This window comes from Ostrinia nubilalis, chromosome 10 (assembly GCF_963855985.1).
Source record: "Ostrinia nubilalis chromosome 10, ilOstNubi1.1, whole genome shotgun sequence".
Lineage (NCBI taxonomy): Eukaryota > Metazoa > Arthropoda > Insecta > Lepidoptera > Crambidae > Ostrinia > Ostrinia nubilalis.
This window is the reverse complement of record NC_087097.1, coordinates 4,371,953-4,395,561: the sequence shown is the minus strand read 5'-3', so window position 1 is coordinate 4,395,561 and position 23,609 is coordinate 4,371,953. Positions and strand designations below refer to the sequence as shown.

The window sequence follows — 23,609 nt, the reverse complement described above, 5'->3', positions numbered from 1 at the left end:
TAGTATGTATTGTTATTTTAAGTAGGTACCTGATGATATTTTTTATGTAAACAATGACTTTCGGTACGTCTGTTTCGGATGCAGTTTGTAAAATTACTAGCGACCCGCCCCTGCTTCGAACAGGTACAAATACTTAAAAACCTTCCTCTTCAGTCACTCTATCTATAAAAAAACCGCATCAAAATCCGTTGCGTAGTTTTAAAGATCTTTGAAGCATATAATTATATGGACAGACAGGAAAGCGACTTTGTTTTATGTGGTGAAGTGATTTCGTTCATTCGTCGTTTTATTACTTTCAGTCAAATGACGACTACTGCTCGACAAAGTGCCTCCCCCAAGGATTTCCACAACGAACGGTCCTGCGCTGCCCGCATCCAGGTATTATCTCCCACTACCTTCACCAGATCTTCGCTCCTCCGACTCGTTGAGAACTTTTCTGCTTCAACGAACGACCTTAACCTTTAACTATAGTCGTGAAAAAATAATCACACTCCCATGGACGTCGGGTCTCACAGACCCCTATCTAAAATTCTTCATAATTTCATATCTGAACCAATTTGAATTTATCAAAGAGTTGGTATATATCTAATAACTATTAATAAAGGATCTAGTAGTAAATGTAATCAATTTTTAATAATTATTTAATTATTTTTTGGCAAATTTAAAAAACATATACATTTTTCAGTGTTAATTGACTTGGCATTAAATATAGGCTCCTTAATTACAGTTGATTAATAATAAATCAAAGTAATATTTTTTCCTTGCTAATTAATAACCGTGTAATATAAAAACATAAACAGAATTTCTGAAAGACATAAAATAAATTTTTTGACAAGGGTTAAACTTACTAAAATTATAAACAGTGGCCTAGAACACTAAAGACAAATTATCTCTACAGGCATGTGTCATCTTTCTTTGAGAGCTTTGATAGGCAAAATATACACCATTCAGAATCGGAATCTGCAGCAATGGTACCTTCTAAGACATCTAAACTCAAAAGAAGGATCGTCTACAAGTAAAACCTTACTTCTGGAATGTTACTTAGATAATTGGACTAATATTAAAGCTGATGTACTCAGATACTTTCTACCATTATGTATTCTTAAATTAAAACAATTTACAACATATTATAATGATATACTATGAAAAAATTATAGTTGACAAGTCACATCCATACAAGTATGTTTGTATGGAAATTATAGTCATCGGGTCTCCCAGACCCCGATAAAATTTTAGATGGTTATTACTCACGTAATAAGTGCCGGAAGACGCGATTTTATGCCTCCTCGGTCCAAACACAGTTAAAACTGAAGCTACTGAGATGGTCGAGAGCAGCACGTGGCGGGAAGGTATTTAAACCCAGAAATTGAAAAGGGGGGTGGGCCTCTGAGACCCGATGTCCATAGTTAAAGGTTAAGTTTGTAAAATTATCATTATCATCATCATTTCAGCCACAGGACGTCCACTGCTGAACATAGGCCTTCCCCAATGATTTCCACATCGCACAGTTGGTAGCGACCTGCATCCAGCGCCTTCCTGCTACCTTTATCAGGTCGTCGGTCCACCTTGGGTGGACGTCCCACCCTCCCTTTTAGAGTTTAGAGAAAATTATGTTATGACCTTAATATTATGCTGTAAATTGTATAATATTATTGTTATTGGAATGAGAGGCCTGCGTGTGTGTTTTATACGACAAAAAGACAACCCTAAATAGGGTAGGGACAACAGGTTAGCAAAAACTTAAACAATGAATTCCGATCCCGAAATTCCCGAATAAGTGAGTATTCAATCATGAGTCCTTTCCTTCTCTCCGGAAATGAAAACCGAACTTTTTTCCTGCTTTTGAATCCCTAGTTAGTTACCTACATATTTAAGTTATAAAGGACAAAGTTTATGAAGATGGATGTTTGATAAATTGTTAGCAACACGCGAAAACTTCGAACAGGTTTTCATGAAACTGTAGAGGATGAAACAAGAAGAACTTTGCAGACTAAACTTTGAAGTACTTACTAAGAAGTAACGAATCTTAATTTTAGGTCTTTTAATTTTCCTAGGAAATACGTAAGTTCTAGGTATTGTCTACTTCCGAAGCTTTCATCTCACAGCAGATACATCTATATCTATTTCTATTCCATACTCTTCTTCTTCTTGTCGTGTCGACAACAACTGTAGGCCTAAGATGCGCGCCGTGATAACTTTTATCGATGTCAAAATGTATGGGGAAAATCGATAAAATGGCGTTATAACCGCTTATCGCGGCGCACATTTTAGGCCTACTGAGCTCAAAACTCGGCTACAAGAGTGGCGTTGTCAGTAGCATTCATTAAATCTTCTTGCGTGCAGTTGTTTGGGCACGCAGGGCACGACATCATGTGCTTCATCGACTGGGTAGTGGTACCTACCACAACCACACTTTCTATATTAATATTTTAAAGATGAAGAGTTTGTTTGTTTGCGAATCGTTGAACGCGCTAATTTCTAGAATAACTGGTTCAATTTGAAAAATTATATTAAGTGTTAGACACTTATCCCATTTATCAAGGAAGGCTAATATCACTATTATCAACATTACTGGCTGGTTAGCGTTAGCAACTATTGTATTCTGCTGCTGTGGCGTTAGCCCAAAGTAACTATTCCACGCGGACGAAGTTGCGGGCAGAAGCTAGTATTTTTTAAGTAGACTAATTAATCAATCATGCCTTGCCTGATGATTTAATAATCCGAACTACTTTTATCGAGAAGAAGTTTAGTGACAAGATGAATATTGATGAGTCAGCTTACTAAAAACTCAAGAGCGCCAACAAGTCGGGGATTTGGGACCGTATTTGAAAATAATTATCCCGTCTGGGCCCAGCGTAATGTCTTTTAAATTTTTAGCCATAAATCTATCAAAAGAATCTATTGTAGAAAGTTGCGGACCCATCTTCAACAAAAAATCTAAAAAGAATGCACCGCTTACGCCGCTACTCACCGCATGCTTGAAGCGCCACAGTTGCCTTCTCTGAAGACTTCAAAATATAAAAACATTTTAGGCTTTATTACTATAGCATTATGAAGCAAAGTCGGATACAGCAACAACACACGTTAGCGCATGCGCCAAAGTTGTCAAGCTATAGAGTTGCTTGGCGTTGTGCTTTTTACAGTATCGATATTAAAATTTATCAATAATATTTTTGAATTTAATACAGACAGTCAAACAATTTATAAGTGGCAATTACATTGGGAACCAAACTCAAAACTCCTTTGTTCCGTAGTAAATGTAAATAAAAAACCTACTATAATAAATAAGATGTAATTTGTTATTCAATTTATTTTGCTATACCTAATAATAATACAAAGTATTTCCTAATATTGTCATATTTTTATTCAAATTATTTAATCAGTGCTATTTACTTATAAATAAACCGGATACATTTATGACATTAAACGTCATTGTACCTACTATCGATATCGACAACAATCGTTCACAACGTCAATCAACATCACTGCAGCCGGCGCGTCGTTAGTGCTCTCTCGCTCTGCGGTCGGTTCTTTCTCTCGCTAAATAACTCAGTTGAGCTTTGAGCGCATTGACGCGTGGTCGCGCCCGATTTCGCCCCGCGCAACCTCAACGCGTGGTCAAATTTACCATCAATTTCACGTGTTTACCCGTCACAAACAACAAATGTGCCACAATAAAGTGTACAAGTGATTACTGTTACCTATTTCGGAAACATTAACTGTGATTTTACCGTAGCAAGTGATATTTTTAGAAGATTATTTTGGTGATGACTGATGATGGGATCTCTAAGTGTTTGAGACAGCCGGCATGGTGACTGGATTGTGTGTTTATTAGTAGCAATAATTAGTAATTGTAACTATGGCGGTCGTTAATTTCGGTGTGTGTTTGGTGTTGGTGTTGTACCAGCTATCCGCTGCGTACAGTGACGATCCGTCTTCGGAGTCCACTGATCTTGGGAATACTGGTAAGAAATTGTATTATTTAAGCTTTATTACCTTCAATAAAAGAGGGTAGCTAGATTCTAGACTTCCTGCTTATATTGACAGCTGTGAAACCATCTGAATAGCCACTCACCACTCAGTAGTACTTCATAGTATCATCGCCAAATTAACTTGCTTAATAGTTCATTTACGCCTACGAATTCTGTAGTCTAGAGGTTCTGAAGCCTATAATAGTTAGTTCTTTTAATATTTAGTTGTGTACTAACCAGGAGGTTACGATGACATACCGGGGTCCAGGGATGTCATTCCTCGTAGACAGGCGCCTATCAAGTTTACTTGTGCATTTGTTTGAAAATACCTGCTAATTTTGGTCCCCAACAACTAGAAAGTGAACTGCCATGACTTTATTGACTAATTAAAGAACTTCAGCGAAACTATCTTTTACTAAAACCCGTTTGTTTTGATGCCAAGGAGTGAATTTGTCATCATTATCTACATGACGACAAGTGACAGCATAAAGAAAGTAACAAAATGTTAGTTTTTATTTCATATTTTCCGATTCTTAGAATTCTGTTTTGGAAGGCTTATTCACGCCACTTATGAGAGAGCCGATTCGTAAGATTAGCGCACTGTATCCAGGGTAGGTACCTACTTCATAGGTAGAAGTATAGATAAAGTAGTAATGTCATCCCAGAATAGTTCCATCCATTCCAGTCCCACAGTTCCAGATCCTTCGAACCACAAAACCACCGGTTTCTGAATTTGGATTTGCAATTTGAACCATTTTCTATTTAAGTGTATGATTTCAAGCCTATTTTCGTTTCAACTAAAGAGAAGTCATTTTGAGAATGAGCATTGTTAAGCTTAAAATCTCCATTCAGAAACCGGGGGTTAATTACCCAAAAATAAGCATACATTGATAACAAATAATGAGCTGTGACGCCTTCACTATCGGGCAATAGGCGTTCACCGATTCATTAAGATAACAGAAATTTGGAGAAACGCAATCAGTGTTAATGAAGTTCATAGGTTATCTTGGCGATATAGCGGATTTTAAAGCTGTGAAACTGAGGAATTTGAACTTTTATGGTAAAACAATTAAAGTTAAAATTGCGTGTAACTGTGCGCATTCTTAGATTCAAGTTCTTATCCTAGCTAAAGATAAAACCACTAGTCTTAATAAAAAAATTACTTGCATTCCACCTGTTGTATCCACCTGGCATGTGGTCGACATACTGCATCGGTCGTTACGATGGCAGGTTTCTGTACTATAGTGAGCTTCTATGCCAATGAAATTATTTTATGCGCTAAAAAGCTGATGAAGAATATGCTAATGAGTGTGAAATGTTGGAAAAGCGTACCTCAGTAAAAATAACAACAATTTATTGGAGTTAAAATCAATAATGTATCCTGATATTTCAGGGACGAGAAATGTAAGGGAGTAGTAATCGTAAAGTTAATGCTGTATGTACCTACTACCGGTGGTCATAGTCATATCATCCTATGTTACTTTTTGTAGTAAAAGTGAAAGCAAATCTAATAAAATGTATCCTTTCCCTGTAAGTTTTCCCTCCTTGTTCGAGGTGAATGGATGCAGCATACATTCAGAGCCTCCATAGGAACAGAAGTAAAGAGAGATAGACAGAGATACATTAATTAAACTGAACTCCATGCACAGGTCACGGCATCAAGATAAGATAGCCTCTTCCCAGAAATCAACTTTTCCATATTATTGCACTAACAATAAAAAACGGGTTATTCCGTATTCGACCCACGACAACTCAACCCACTCATTATTTTTTCCTTACTCAACCAAATTTTGTTCCTTACTCCCACAACAAATTTTTAATTTTATGTTCCTTATTCACCCCAAAAACATTCCTAGCTCAACCCATTTTAAAACCACTTAAAAATATAAGATTTTTATGTACGGTCAGAATAAAAATATATTTTTTAGAAATTTAAGCTCAGTTAACTTTTGTGTTAAGATCGTTCTATTAAATAAAATAAAAAATAAAATTCTGATACAATAATAAAATATATTTCAAAAACGTTTTTCAGAAAAGGACACAAATCAAATAATGACTAATTAGAATCTACTATAAATCCACTATAAATCTACTATAAATCAAACGACTGTGATTTTTTATTAAATCAGTATAACCAAGCGATGGCGTATAATTTTTTCCCTAGACACTTGTTCATGAATGTACAAATATTTCAAATAATTCAATGTATTTCATCTTTTTTTTCAAGCGGTATGAGATGACAAAAAAAAAAGTTTTCAGCCTCTTAATATGTTTATGTTTTACCTTAAAATAAAATAAAATCATTGATATATTTTAGTTAATCAACATATTCATATCTATCATTTTTTCATGTATCTAGGTGATGTTTTTTATTTAATTATAAATCAATGTACATACTAGTATGTATTTATCATTATTAAATTTCTGAAAAAAAACAGTAAACGTTGTTTTGCTATCCATACTTATTTTTGGTATATTTACTTTGGGTTGAGTAAGGAATGCATTTGGGTAGAATAACGAAATTATGTAATGGGTTGAGCTAGGAATACTAATTTGGGATGAGTGAAGAAATGGGTTGAGTTGTCATGGGTCGAATACGAAATAACCCTAAAAAACGAGTGCGCTCATTATCTCATCGCAGAAAGGCATTGGATGCAATTACTCCATAAATGAAAGTCTTAGCTACGAGATAATTCCTATGCGTTATCGCGATTGGCCGGATCGGCTTGATAATGGCTATCTGTTCGGCGCTGTCGCTATGCGGAGATAGCGATCGGCGCCGGCGCATTCTTTTGAATGCACGTTTGGAAGTTTTTAATTAATTACGTGCAAGTAGACGACAACTGTTTATCTTGATCTTCCGAAAAGATAAACCATTTAGTAGTAATGTATTCTTATTATCTGATTTAAGCACTAAAATGTTATTGACTTATCAATTTATGCCTCTATTTGTCGCTTGAATAAACACAGGCAATAAGGATATTATCAATACTCTGAATGCGATTTCAAGTCTTTTCATTTTTAGAAATGTAATTAAGTGCAGTTGTATGTATTAAATGTTTATGTTCCATTAATAGACTGTATCAACAAAAACTGTTCATTTGTTTTTTAAACTAAACAAATTGTTTGTATGTCAGGGCACGCATCGTATCGAAGCTTACGCTGACGTCACAAAAAATAATGAAAGTCATATTCTAGGAGATGCATTTAAATACTTAAAAAACAATTATCCCGTCAGATTAAGAGACTAATTACAAAATTACTCAAGATTAGTTTTTATTCAAACGTCGCGGGTCTGATAACCCTCGTGACGAGCCCAGGGGTATTTATATCGATTCCATTATTACTGTTCTTAATCCGTAAATCCTGCAGTCTCCATCGAGTATCGATAGGCACTGTCATTGCCGAATCAATCGATAACTTATCGAGTCTATCTGATAACGGCCAGACTTGGCGCCATTAACAATGTTAACATACCAAATATCTTCCATTATCTGGCCATCAGCTGTTGAAATGTCAAGCGTGATAGTTCAGTTTTCCTTTTAATTAAATGAAAGGTAGAATTATGATTACAAAGTTTTGGAATCCGAGAAAACCTTTTAAACGTCATGTTTATTCATTATCCTTCTAGTAGGCAGGTACGTTCATAATTACTTAAAATTCAATGATTATGGTGTTTGATTATACTTTTGCATATATGAATGTCTTGGAATCTAGTCCGAGGCCTGTACAGCCTCGCACTCAGTCAGAAGCTATACTGTTATGTTATCTTAGAATAAGATCTATCCAGTGATGTAACTGTTCTCGATTGTGTTATTGTAAAGACGCGTCCACGATGCGGTTACTATTGCTCAAATGCTTTTGCAAAAAGCACATATATAAGCATCAAGATCAATATAACCAGTTTGTTCTAAAACAGGCGGCAACTGCAGCCGGCAAGACTGCTTCTTAAATGCGCCTATTGCTAAAGGGACCTAAGCGTCCAGATCTATGACATTTAACCTGTTTGTTCACAAACAGGCAGACGGTATTTAAAGTCGCTGCTGATTATTGGCTGCTGTCACGGAGTTTGGAACATTTCATACATGACAAACACTTGACGTCTTTGTATGGTGTGTGGTTTAAAATGACACCTAAGAAGCAGAGATCAATTAACTGAACAAACAAAACATGTAAGCAAAAGTTAGTGTATTAACAGCCTGAAAAAATCACAGTAAATATATTCAATGGTAGACAATCACGACAATGTCTGAAAAGTACGCAGTACACACATGCACATGCAAGAGTGTCATTGCTCTCGTGTCTAATGACATCGTTCCGATTATTTCTGCATGAATCTGATATCGTTCTGATAACCATAAAAGACAATACAGTGTGAACGCCCGCCACGTGTCGCATGCGCACCTCGCAAACGCCGGAGAAAGCAAGTTGTCGTGACTTGAAAAACAGCGATCGTCGATTAGTTACGCAGGAAAAACGCATTCGAGTTACGCGACCATAACGTGTGAAGTATTGAAGCACTCAATAGGGTTCATTATAAAGACGTAACAATCCATGAGCAGTTTCATCACTTGGCAATTATTGCAACAAGCTAGGCGACCATTAAAACCAGTGAAGGTACCTCATTACGAGATTCAGTTGAGAGCCCTGCATAAACCCTCGTCTGCAATCAGTGAAGGCACTCATTACAAAATTTTCCACGCGAAAACATGTTTGGTCTATAGTCAACAGTTACACGAGTATTTACTCGTTCAATACTATGATTCAAGTACTGTACATTTTAATATTGATCATGACCCTCACAATAATAAACTCCTTACATCCTAGAAATGCCGATATTGAGACACGGATTCTATCCTTGGCTCGAAGACATAAATATCCATTCTACTTTCCCAACAAATCACGGTGTAATGTCAGGCACGAGGAGTATGACAACAAAACAGAGGCATCGCTCCCCGTCCCCAGCAAGTCATTAGTATCCCACAGGGCAATTAATAAAGCCAGATCATCCTGCAACAGCGCCTTCAATTTAGAGGAATTTCTAGAAACGCGACTGCAGCGCCACCACTACGTTTTTCATGGTAATTTGAAGGCCTAACATCCCCTAGTCAATAAGAGCAAGAATTTAATGCCGTTAAAGCAGCTTGGGCACTAAATCAATTAAAGTATCTTAATTCGCAAAAAACGCGGTCACTAGACGCAGATTGACTACATTCCTGTCTGAATTGAAGCGAACACATCGAAAACATTAGACAATTTCACTAAAACTGGCCGATAAACTCGTTAAGTGTATGTGAAAAAAGTCGTATGCAATTATTTTTAGCACTCTTCAAATCGTATGATGATGTAGAGTCCACTACGGTTTTATTAGAAGAAAATTTTCTTAGGCCTTCAGCTATTCAGTAGAAATATAATCATTCTTTCCTGTTATTGTTGTACCCATCAAAGCCCATAGAGATATCATTCAGTAATAGCTTCTGTAACCTATGAATGCAATAAAACCTTTGCACACATCGACCTTTTTGCAAGTACTAAATTTACAGTTAAAAGGGACGTCATTAAGGCACTCAGAAACCATTGACTATTATTGACGCAATGAATTGCTTCTTTGTGAGTTTTTGTTATTTTTAATTATTATTATTTTTTAACATCTTTTATTCATATTTTTTCCCAACAACAATGTACTTTTATAAAAAGGGAAACCTTTCATTGGCTATACTATCAGTCTAAATCTTATAACTAATATTTTCAATGTATCGCTGTTGGTTTCTATAAAATAAATAAATAAATAAATAAACTATTGTGTTTGCAATTAACAAAAACGACAATGCAAAGCTATTTTGTCGCCAAAATATTCATATTTACAGATACTGTTTTACCCGGGCTATGTCATTAGTTACCCACGGAATCCCATTACGTCATTGGCGCCCGTCTCGGGCGAGTCCCGACGCGTCCCCACATGCGTCGCCGACATTTCGAAGGGCGCTTTTTGAATGAGCAACCCGTCTAGCATGAGATTAGGCTAATGGACTGGCGGCATCGCTCACTAGAACGTCATGACGGCAAAACAAATGACGATCTGGGTTTAATGCTTCCATTTTCACGGTTCCATTATGAACGTCTTCGTTGAATATGACTCTTAGCTCTGAAATTATATGCGCTGGTATTCAAATATTTGGAATGTGTTCACTATGGATGGATTAATACTGCTCCAAAATGCGAACTGATTTACTTTAGACGTTGTACTAAATATCGTGAAAATTTTGAGCCTCAATACGGAATCGGCAATGAAATATTGATAGAGTCCAAAGCAGTTATTCAGAGATACAATTTATAAACAAGAATCTGCCACTTCAAAGGACTCTAAAACAAACGTAGAGCATGGGAAACAAAACCGTTACCTCAACAAACCGCGTTCGAGCCAATAAATTACAGTCCTTAGCGATCGAAGATCTATTTTCAGCTGTGACTAACGAAATCAACTGTGTTCGCACAATTTTGATGTTGGATTCTAAGCGACAACCAATTTTGAACCTGTATTGTGTTGTTTTTGGATTAGATTCAGAAATCCACGTTTACTTTCCCTCTTTTCCCAATCATGACTAATGACAATTCCGATTGCGTGTCCAATGACAATTTCCTACCGGTACTCTTTACGCTTGTTATTAAAAATAGGGGTGTTCAGTCCATTTAACGGTTGTCTGGCGCCGCACTACTAGACGGCGCCTATATTGACTAGACCTTGTCCTTTGGTTGATGGTAGCCCTTATTACGACCACATAAGCGTTAATATCGTCGGGTTTATCCCAGCCTGGACCTCTTCACCCTTGCTCAGCTGTGGCCCTTATATCGACGGAATAAATATCAGAATGGTAATCATTTTGAGTTGAAAGAAGGGGATCGGGATCGGTGAGTCCCATATCGCTTTATCGCCGTATGTCATTATGTAACCATTCATTTGTCATGGGCTAAGGGCGCCCTTTACGAGCACATGTAGGTGAGCACCTGCAAATTTGAAACAGGAGGGTTAAAACGGTATTATCCTTTGGATAAGAATAATGATCCATTGCTGGATATTATTTTTAAAAAGGGTTTATCTGATCTAATATTTTACTATTGGCGTATTACCCAATATTTGCAACTTTGGCGAAATACCTAAATAAAATAACCATTGAGAAAATATTATGTTTTCGTTATTATACCAACAAGTCAAGACAAGACTAAGCCCGTGGATATCGGTTCGTTATACCAAGACAATGGCGATACTTCAGGTACTGCTGAACAAATTATTCTGGGACAAAGGACGCCACTTGGTGATTTTAAATAGGCATTTGACCATAATACAAATGCTGGTAGTAAAGTCAAAAAGTAGGTACTCTAATATTGAAAACAAAAATATTTTATCTTTTGTGAGAGGTGACAAGTTGACTGACCACGAACACATAAACATACACGTTTCAGTCACAAGAAAGGTTATGTCAATAATTAATTAATGTAGTAGCAAGTTACAAGCTCAAACAATTACCATGTTTGTTTGTTTCAATGTGCAATAATTAAAGAACACAGACATTGCTTATTTGAATAAATAATATAGGTTGTTGCACTACTACTAGATGCGTGCGCGCAGGATGCGTCATCGCAAGACAAAGAGCCGCTTCTCGAAAATAAATGGGGCCACGCGTGTTCCATGAAACATGAACCACAGATTGTTTTTTTCTAAAAACGTCCTGATTGCTAAGATAGGAGTGATGGACGAGATATTATTGATATTCTCGGAAAAATACTTGTGGATGCTGAAAATCATCTCTATTCTAATGAAATTAGATATTAACGATTTCAGAGCACGCATGCGTGGCTATCGCTTTAATTTTAAAACATGATAAACAGCTGCTTATCAATCGCACTGCACCAAACAAAAGCCATTATACAGCGAATTAACGACCCACTGAACAAATGTAACTCAGTGGCAATTAAATTATATCAGGTAAACTGATACGAGTAAAAACAACAGAGCTAGTAGTGCATATCGGGCGACAGTTGCAGCTGACTTCCGCCACTGGCCGGAAGTGCGGCGCCAGCGGCGCCTGCGCCGGCGATCCGCGGTTTTGAGCTATTCACGCTCCAACCGCGAGACGGGCCGGACGTTACGCATCGGCGACCGCACAATTAATGAACTCCACTGTGAACAATGCATTACCATTTTAATCAAACCAAAAATGATTTTATATCTCAAACATTTTCAGTGTTTATTCATCATGAGCTCGGTTAATTTATTCACTAAGAACCCAACTTGTTTTCTTGCTTTCAGCGGCGATGCTATCTTTATGAGAAGAAAAATGGTAATATCGGTCTTTTTATAGATGCGGTTACTTTAATGACAAGCTCAGGGTTAGTCAGAATGGTAATAGAATAATGTCGGTGCAGTATAAACGTAGCATTAATACATCATGTCACGGCGGTTTTGCAATGCACTTGCTAAACGAGTCATATGTATGCACGTCGCGGCCTGCCTGCTTAGCGAAGGTGACTGATCAACACTTCAACCTCGCTTGTGGTACCGAAACCAGCGGCTTGTACTTAGAACTTTCATTCTAGTTGGCCTTAGCGGAAAAATCGGTCAAGTATTCGGCACAAAAAGTTCTATGCCCTTTACTTCACTGATTAACCAGACAGATAGCGATATTTGAACGATCCGAAAGGTTTTTTTCTAGGTACTGAAAGAAGTATGGAAATGATTGGCACTTATACAATTTAGTCACGTCATAATAAGCGCAGTAAACACAGTATGTTTTGCAGTCATGACTAATCATTACATAAACACACATTGAATAAAATAACTATAATTTACTGTAGTTTGTTTTTAGTTGCAGTTATTATCGGTTTCTCAATGTTCTTCCTTCTGTTCAATACTAATTTCCAAATACATGCGACCCAAAACTGGCTAACTGTAAACAGATCTTCGAATTCCTTGGAGAAGACCCTTTCTCTAGTACAAGGTTTTCATAGTACCGTTGCATTGTTTTGCATTTTGCATACATTAGGTACTTTCTATGCACGATGGCATGTTATAAACATGCGTAGGTTTTTCCATGTCGACGGATGAATAAATGATTTTTGAACAATTGTTTTCAGCATAACAATCGATTACGTGCGCTTTAAATCGAGAATTTGCTTTCAAATCAAATTTAATTTCTCGGTTCTTTCAATCGAGATCATTATCGGTAGCTAATATAATAGCAGGAAGATTGCTATGAACATGCATTAATTTATGAAGTCTTGTTTGCTATTATTCATCGCAAACTACAAGTCGATCAAGATCTCCGCATGTAGTTATAAAAGTGTGGTTAGAAATCAGTTGAGTACCCTTGAATGCTGATTTATTATGGACGATATGTGAGGTGCTCTTGGATTAATTTCCATTGGGAATTAACACTAGCCTTTTAACCTTTAACCGACGACGTGATTTTTTTGTCACGCCGTCTGCGACGTGCGGTCTGTGGGACCGCTATACTGTTTACTCAAAAAGTAATAATTTTTTGCATAAAAGTGTATTGTTTTCATATTTTTTGAGAACATTATAGTATTACAAATAAACATACGTATAATTTGCGAAGAATCAATGTATATTTTTTATTTAAATATGGCTAAAACTTTTTTGACCCTTAATTTCATTGAAATTACACTAGAGCTCAATAATACCTATGTAACTTGTAAATTTTAATCAAAGCAAGAAAAACTATACTGCTTCCTAAATATAATGAACATAATGAATATTATAAAAATAAATGACACGTACATTACATGCATAAAAAAAAATTGACGTAGTGTAAACATTAGGCACAATCAGGACACTTTTTTTTACCGCATGTAAAGCATTTTCGGTATGCCTCGGTAACACCTGTAAGATAATTTCGTTTTCAATTTAGGTGGACTAAAATGTACGTCTTTTTTGCAGCTGGTGCAATAACATCAGGCTGATCTGGCATGTCAGAGTCTTGAATACATGTCACTGTTTGCTTTACCAGCCGTAACGCGGTATTTTTTTACAGACTACCATCTTTTACATAATATTATGTTCAAATATCAATATATCATTAGGAAATGTCTTTTCCTAGGTTGTGGTGGCCCAGGATCCATCATTTTTACGAAAAATGAGTCGTCTAAAACAAAAACGCAATTTTCAGTATGGTACAAAAATGTCACGTAGTCTGCGACGTGCGGTCCCACAGACCGCTGTTGAACTTTAAATCGAATTATCTTATTAAAACTGCCCTCGTCGATGTATCCACTACCTGTAATGGCGTTTGGGCAACTAAACTCGAAGGTACTGAGACGCTCGGGACACGGGAGTAAGTAGAACATTGCAATCCAGAAATTTCAAAAACCGGAGCGGTCTGTGAGACCGCACGTCGTCGGTTAAAGGTTAACAGCCCGACGTGGTACCTACTTCTCAACGCCTAACTTATATGCAATGCAAATTAAAGATATTCATCGTACAAGTAGGTAGTCTTGAGAAATAAAGAATACTTATCTAGAGCCTGAAATTGGCTGGAACGGGGTATGGTTCTTTCTCCGTTAAGAATAATAATATTATTATTTTCAGATTCATATTAATTTATGTATTCTCAGCATCTAATAATCATTATTTCTATCCTTGTTATGATCATTTATCTTTCATAAATCATAACAACGATAGAAATAATGATAGGAACGGAATACGAGTAGTACCTATCAAATAAATTGAACGAGAGATGAACCGTTCAAAATTAATTTCGACAGCTGGAAGTCCTGTTATAATTGTCTAGTTATGTACATTCATGAATAAAGTACTGTAAGCATCAATCATCCATAACAAATGACCAATTATGAAATTGCGCAACTTCTTTTTAAAGGTACCCGTTTATTTTATGGGAGAGTAGTTGTGTACTGAATTAATACATAATACGGCAGCACAATTAAAGAGATACTTGCAAATATTTATGAGGATACAACTTATTTACCTCACAGATTGCTAACAAGTTGGTAATTGTATAATTTTGCAATTCGTTTGATGGAACCGTGGCTTCGGTCGGTTGGTTTCCGAAGTTTATCTTTGGCTGGTGCATCGCAAAATTCGGCGGACCTGTTATTAGGTGGGGTATTTGGCAATTTCACTGGAACGCTTGTACGTTTAACGTTCTCCGAAACATTCCTGAGGTATTTGCTCTTGCGTATGTGGGTGGTCCATTAGATACAAGTCTTTAAAAGGTACGCGTGTATTCAGTGAAGTGTATTAACGATGATGAAGTTAAAGGTAATGAATGAAACATGGAATGAAGAATGACGGTTTTCAAATGAGAAAGCAGATAATACGTTTGAACTTGAAATCAAAGATAGTGCAGTATCGATTGTCATAACACTGAATATAAACCCACACCAGTATTAACCCGACATTGTTGCTCGCTGCGGGCTTGTTAACGAGATGACATTTGACAATCGCCACAATCATGACGAGGATGGACACAACGGCTCTATCAAAATGTCAACATGTAACTGTTTAGCGGCTGGCACTCAATCTTGATTATTAGTTTTTGTTGGTACCGCTTCTTCGCATTCTTTAGCGTTGGTATTCTTAGTGATCCGTTTGCTATAGATCTTTAATTAATTACTCGTCGTGACATTCAATGGTATTGTATTCAGGCAGTCGGTTTTTTGTATAGATCAAACGGATAATTTATTATATAGCTAAGTGTGTGAAAAAAAGGCGCACAGAAGCAATTGGTGTTCTTAAAATTGATCGTCCCGTTTACACGTGTTCAATAGCAAAATCAATGCTTTGTTGTGTGTAGGTGTGTCTAATTTGTCATAATTTCAATTTGCGAAACCGTCATCGTGTTATCACCTCAACGCCTACACCGTATGATTCGGTTCATTAATTAGAAGTAGTCCTTATGAGATATAATGAGGTGATTTCATTATATTTGACATGGTTTTTAAATTATGAATTCGACAATCAATCATGTAAGGCGCCGAATCTCCATAGATGTATTGCCTTAAATAGTAGCTGCTTTTTATCTGGTCTATCATTACGCGAATGACTCAAGTAACGAGGGTTCATATTAAATTGGGCCATTGCGTTTGCGCATGCCTTGTTTGGCATGTTGTTTATTAAATTAACGGTTATCGATCTTTCTGTTGGTTTTAAAATTATTTCAACAGAGGCATTTTGTTCGCCTTATTTGTTTAATTAAGTTACAGCTTGTTACAGCAAAACATCAATCAAATACATCGGAAAAAGAAAATGGATTAATTTTCACTCCGATTGTAACTAAACACAACATTAATTGTTTTTTTTTATTTAACTCAAGATTGTAGTTTAAAGTCGTTGTATTAAAACTGATAAACCAGTTTCTCCAGAAGCGGCAAAGAAATCGTTTCGTAAAGTCGATGAATAAACAAAAAGCTTTGTGTCAATATTTCCCTAAATTAAGCCACTTCGTCCAAAATTGTGTTGTCAACCAATAAATTTACTGTTATGGTGACATGTTTACTACGGCCAGATACGATGCCGAGACAAAAAACTGATTTAGTAGACTGACCAGTTCAGTACAATAATAACTATGGCGGAAGATTTTACTGCGATTCTCAACTCCCACGCACGAATGCTTGTTGGTGTAGGGTTGGTCATTGCCACTTAGTAGAAAAAAGACTAGACTTTTGTGGTAATTTGATAATACTACCGTCTGAGTCTATGTCTTTTTCTTCTCAAATAAAGTGTGCCAAAATAAAAATTTTGCAAAAAATTTGGTAAGCTACCATATTATCATAACATCCGAAATTTCTTATTCTCTTTTCATTTCAGATTCTCTGAAACACAGGACTTGTCTGTGATCAAGTTACTAGTTTAATAAAAAAAACCGGCACTCTTATTAGCTTGTTTCTTCGCAATTTTCATTTTAATGTCAACTGCTCTTATTAACATTTCGTTTGATATTTTATTTTTTCTATTGCCATTTAAAACTTGCCTTATTGCTCTGGCGACATGGTTCGTAATTGTACTTGTCGCGCCTTTGCAAGGCCAGCCGCTAAAGTACTGGTTATTGCAGAGGCTCTACTTGGCTATTGAGGATCGATTAATATGCAAAATAATTAATAGCTCTCATATACTCCCATGTTAACTCACCTTTAAAAAAAGAAAAGGTTAAGTACTAGTTCAGCGATCGACAGGGACTAAAGCGTTCCACGAGTCTTGAATCGGCAGTCTGATACCGACACCGCAGGGTTATTGTCGCCTTATTGAAAAACCAAAGCATTTTTTATGTAAAAGCTCTAATTATACTAATATCGGCACAATTGTTAGCTATAGAAATGTCATGGTCAGTTTAAATTGTCATGACCATAAGGTCTCATTTCATGACCTTCATTAGAACTCATAGACAAGAATAAAAGCGCTAGAGAAACTGCAGTTTGGAGCATGTTGCTGGCAACACGTCCTATAAATTCCGTGTCAGTTGGCAACACTACTGCAACTGCAGTAGCGTGGGCGAGGCGCCATGCGCCACCTATCAGCGTCTACGATCTTTATTAATTATTCACTATTATAAAATTGTCTACCGTTTATAGGCAAGTAAAGGTTATGGGTTATAAGACTTGAGTAGTAGGCTCATTGGCATACAATGTCGAATTGACAGCTCATCAAGTTAAACACAGTGAAGCCTTACTTGTATCTCGTTTTAACTCAGGCATTTTGGAACAAAAATGTCTACATACTATCATTATTATCGCTCTTTTGTTTTGTTAAAGAAAGCCTTTTGAAATTTAAGTAATTTTCTTTAATTTTCATAGACTAGTTTACTGGGTAGGGATAGAGTATGACCCTTTTCAAGTATAACTAGTAGATGAGCTCTATTATTATAAGGTTTGTTTAAAAACATTTTTCTGACCATGCCCAAATCAGTGATTTGAGTCCGTGATAAAAGATGGGATTCACAGACGATTGCGCATCAATCTAATACTGTGGCATTCTTTCTATCACCTGTATTTACAAACGATGCTTGCTAAAGTGAAGCAGCAAATCGAACGCACAGCGTTGAATAGAGTTCTGTGATTGGTTCATGTGTCTGTGAGACCTCATAGTAATGTTTGTAAATACGGGCGTATTTGTAGTTGTATAGGTGTACCAGAATCTCATGGCAAACAAAAATATTGGAAAAGTGTGTTTTTCATATGGCAATTGTCTATGGTTTAACTGTCACCTGTCAAAGAAAATTATGAAACCTGTCAGCCGCTGCAAAATTTTTGTAATCTCTTCTTGACTATTTGTTATTTTTCTGAAAAAGTCGAAAAAGTTCAAGCAAAGCATATTGTTTTCAATGTGAATTGTAAAATAAGGCATAATTCAAAGTCAATCTTTGATTCTAAAGCGCGTCGTCGAGTTGACAGTAAGTTGGACTGAAATGTTTTGATACATTTAGTTTATTACCCAACTGCGTCAGAAGGAGGGTTGTGTTTTTTTATGTTATTCTTACTTAATAGCTGCTTTATCGGGGTTTTCAGGTATATCTCACAAATTGGTGCAGATGTTATGACCATGTAAAGAAAATTGAAAAAGATTTCATCAAAGAAAGATTGAATAATGAAGAAGTTTCCAATTTTTTTCTTTTAAATAAACTTGAAACAAATATAAGTAAAACTAATAATAATTGTGAAATAATCATGAAAATATCTCTACAAATAAATAAGTTACAGGGCCCTAAAGTTGCGCATAACTATTCACGCCATTTTGATCGGTGTATTCACGACAGTCATTCGGAGTACAAACAGTAAATCACCCCTGATCCAGCCAGTGCTGTTGACAGGTTCATTTTTTTAAATCTAGCAGTTTTTAATTTTTCAGTAAGGTCACTCAAGATTCTTTCTTAGTAAAATTTTGTAACCTTTTTTTTAAATATCCCAGACCTGGCCATATACAAAAAGAACGGCACCGCCTATGTTTCAGTTCCACGCGAAAATATGTAGGTAATATAAATAATTTATTTCTCAGACATTTCTTGATCGATTTAAATAAAAACTTCACCGTCTTTTTAGTTTTGGTATATATTTTAATCCCATTGAGAGAAATATAGTGTTTTAACATCAGGAACTTCTCCATTGAAGTGCTGGAAGAGCAATTTATTTACAGTACCTCTTTATCTTGATCATCTGTCTATTGAAGAACAAGAAATGCAAGTGAAGTTCTTAGAATCGTTTTCTAGTTCTGAATGAAGTGATAAGTTAAAAGTATGATGCATAATAAAATTAGTTACTTAAAGTAATATACGATTTAATTTCCAAGACATTTACCTATGTTAAAAATCTGATGTCTAACAACATTCTTCATACACATACCTACCTAAAATGTATATTCGTACTTCATGTTCATTAATATTAAAGTAATAAAAGTAAAAAATTAAACAGTATCAAGATCTTTTATTCCAATTTCCCCAGTATTGCTCTCAACAAAGTTTATTTTCCCTATTTGCCATGAGATTCTGGTACACCTATAACACATGTGCTAGATTGTTTTAAATTTTAAGTTAAGTATTCATTTGGATCTTTTAGTTCGACTTTCGACCGTCGCGTCGTGCAAGCACGTGGATAATTTATAGATCTATTGTCAATAAACTAGTGGTTAAGAATCAACTTTAACTTTATGTTTTGTTTTGTTTATAGCTGTGAAGCCACTGCCTTTTCTCTGTCCATTGTGCGAGTCCAATAATTTGTTACCGATTGCATTCGGATGTGTTTATAGTAATTCGTTACGGACTTTGCCGTTAACATCACGACTCACGACTTCTTTATTGTTCAGCTGATCGAGATGTTTATCTTTGGAAACGATAGCTTAGGTCAGACAGGTTATATCAATAATTTTAAAGGTCCCAACTTTACGATAACTTTAACGTCTCACTTTAATGATAAGTTTAACAAAACATCTGACGTAGAAAGCTTTTGTGTCAATATCGTCTTTCTTTTGTTTTTAATGAAGACTTTTTCTCAATTTTATAAGCAAAATTTTCCTAAAAATCGCAATAATTTGTATATGTCTTAATTTACCCCTCGTTACATGCTAAATAGGCACGCTTGTTACAAAATAATTCACAACAATAGTCCAGTGTCGGCGCCACGGCAGGATTTGAACCAGCATTATTTTCTCGGATCTAAAATCAACGGGACTGACACCTTAACCTTTGGTTATTGTTGCTTATTTTGCATCGTTAAAAATCGTAAATATTGCATTATCGATAAAATCTCAACCCATTCTTTTTACCACGTCACATAGTCTAGCCGACGAACATAAACTGTCAAAGATTACCATAACACATTGTGTTAATGTATGCGGCAGATGCCTCCGGCATTCCGTATGCGAGCGGACAATGTGGACTTCATTTGGTAGTGGCGCCGGCGCACCCAGTCAAAATGGATGGCAGTAACTCATCTTCTTACAAAATTCTGCTTCTGTATCGTTTAATTTCTTTATCGACTTAACTCACCTTACCCAATTTTGCTTCTTTGTGATGTAAATTATAGACTTTTCGTTCGGTATCTTATCTGAAGCATCCTCTTGTTGGACTCTACAAAGTGTGCATCTGCCCACACAGCAAATACTAAATTGATAGTCTAATTTTCGCTGTAAATACGATATTTTTATGAATTATCTTCTGTTTTGAGATTAAGGAGACTAATGCCCGTTTTTTTCACCATCAATCTCTATTTTTAAGTGACCCCTATGGTTACACATAACAGGCATCTTGTTTTCATAGAGGTCTCTTAAAAATTGAGGATTGATGGTGAAAACGAGCATAACTTTTGCATTACGGATTCTGCATTCGCGTTGTCTACCTCTATTGTCCACTTCTGATGAGTACAAGTAAGATAACTTACTTCTTTCCTTTACTGTGTCACTAGACCAGCCATTGTGGTCAAGTATGCTAATTCAGAGTTGGTTTGCCGGTGATATACCACCGAGAACATTATTTGCAACTGCAATTATTGTTTAAGACAATCTGCCAAAGAGATTTATCAAAGAGTAATGGCGTCTGTCGTAAACGCATGCGCATCAAGAAATACTTTCTGAAATTAATTTTACTATTATGACAAGTAATATTAACAAAAGAAGGAACAAAATAATGATAAGTAAGGATTTCAAAAACTTCGGGAGTGCTTTCTCTTGGTTGATAACAAAAGAGTCTTATCAAGAATCATAACAATATTTAAGATAATCCTAAAGGAAACAAGAAAGCATGGCTCTTTACCGACTGCTGAAATAGGATAAGTTGGCTACATTTTAAAGCGTGTTGCTGAACACACTGATCAGAAATAATTAATTTCAAGGCTACATAATTGTCTGCATTGAAGAGATTTATTTCGATGTTTACATATTTGATTTATTAAGAATGCTCTCCTTTTGGCTCCCTATTAAACGGAATTTGTCAAGTCTCTACCATACTTCATTTTCCATTCGCTTCAACGTGTTCAAGTTTTTTTCTAGAAAAGTCATCAGCCCCAGTCCCTTTCGACACACATACTTAAACAAACACAAATCGAACACATCATTGTTTTCCAGCCGACATAAATTCTTGATATGGCCACAAAGGCCCGACATCGTCCCTTATAAATATTTTTAATGCAGTACCAATGACTCAGCATAACCGACCGCTCCTTTTGTATTGTTTTTGTAACTCATAATTTCAATAACAAAAAAACTACTGCTTCGAATTTAATTGGGTTCTCATGTACTTGGCTTAGAGACTGCATCCTTAACCTTTCAATATTTAAATATGAAACTTATGAAAGTAGTTTTTCGAGTCGATAAATGCTATAAAATGTCACGAGTCTTTTGTCGTCTTTTGTCTGCCAATTTTTAATGCCAATAAAATTTTGTAACCACAAAGAAATAAATTAGTAAGTCTGTGATATTTTACAAGGCGTTTTCAATTCCCAAACTTAGCAAAACTTGAATTTTAACTATGGCTGGATTGGCTGGGTTGCACCATCTTACTTTAACTTTAACAAACGTCAAAAATCTGTCAAAAAACATACAAAAAACACCGGTCATCGTTATAGTAATAGTTACAGTCAAAGTTAGCAACTCAGCCTAAAACAGTCTAAGCCAATAATGTTTTCATGAAAATATTTTTCTATGCGGGAATCGAACCAACTACTTCTGAATACTCCAGTACGCATACAAAGTCTGGCGAGTAACCCACTGAGTGTGGTCTGTCAGTAAAAAAGGACATCAAATCAGTATGCAAGTCCACGCTTGTCCTCCAAGACGCAATTACTGCACATTACAGATGCTATAATTATCGCCGAGATGAATTATAATAAAAATTTATCCCTCAGCTGTTCGTATTTGCCATAAATTGCTTGAGCGCACTCATTAAAATAGAAACAGCTATTACAAGACTGGCTGGGTTGCTCCATCTTGCTTTAACTTAAAAACGTCAAAAGTCTATCAAACTCCATACAAAAAAACACCGGTTATGGTTATAGTCACGGTTAAAAAGGTAGTGCAACTCAGCTTAGAAGTACGGACAAGCACAGCACGTCAAGTTAAAACACTGTAGGCTCAGATTTAGTTTGAATAAAAGCTGTTTTGAAACAAAAATGAAAGAGTTAGAGTCATTTTGCTGTTTTCTGTATTTAATATTTCACGGGGTGTTTTATAAACAATAAATAATATTTATTTTAGTAATCACGTGGTAATGGTAATCGATGGCCAAAATATCGATAGAATTGAATGGATAGAAAATTAAAAGAAGTAAAGAAAAACTGTAGATTTCCGATATGCGAAAATTAATTCAGTTGGGTATTACAAACAAAAAAGAAAAGGAAAAAAAAAACAATGCAAAAAGCAAAGTCGACGTTGTCTACTACCGAACACCTTGTGTTTATGAATAATAAAGCTATTGGAAGTAATTAACGGTGTTTACAAATGTAGATTCAATAAATACGTGCTTGAATCAGTTAAGCCGTAAATTACTTGAAAACACGCTAGTTTTCGCTTTAAATGTTTTCCGTACTCAGAATTACCCGCTTATTCTAAAATTTACTTGGTTTTACTTGTATTATTACCATTTTACAAGTAATATTACTGTTTACCTACCTTTCTTAAAATGATTTTAGAGCGTCTTACACTAGCTACGTAGACGACTATGGAGGTCAACAATCCTTATGAATAAAAATATACAGAATAAAATTGCTTTAATAATATAGGTTTTTATTTTCAGGGTTCAAAAGCTTAACCCAATATTAAGCTTGTCACGTAGGTATTTTAAATTAATTATGAACATTAAACTTAGGTCTTAACCTTGTGGTAAATGCCAACCAATCAGCTTTACGTAGGTTTATCTTCGCCAATCTCAACGCATTATAAATATTTAAAGAACTCATTAAATTTTAATGACTTGTCAAAGGTTTCTGTACGTAACCTTTGTAAAAATACATAAGGATTATATTTATCAGAATTTTGCGTGTGCACAATGTGCAAATCTTATATTGTGCCAGTGACGGACAATATTTTGATTTTGAGGTAGGTAGAGTTACTAACAAACATATTATAAACTGACTAGCTTTTGCCCGCGGCTTCACCCGCCTGAAATTTAGTTTTTCATCAATTAT

The 23,609-nt window shown here is 35.8% G+C and overlaps 1 protein-coding gene across 1 annotated transcript in view; it reads left to right on the top strand.

Moving 5' to 3' along the window:
- Window positions 1-3,533: 3,533 nt before the first annotated feature.
- LOC135075713 (BMP and activin membrane-bound inhibitor homolog) overlaps window positions 3,534-23,609 on the top strand; it is an 89,683-nt gene continuing 69,607 nt past the window's right edge. Inside the window, exon 1 of the mRNA XM_063970167.1 lies at window positions 3,534-3,965. Coding sequence (XP_063826237.1) covers window positions 3,860-3,965 — 106 coding nt within the window. The 5' untranslated portion in view covers window positions 3,534-3,859. The remainder of the gene's footprint in view (window positions 3,966-23,609) is intronic.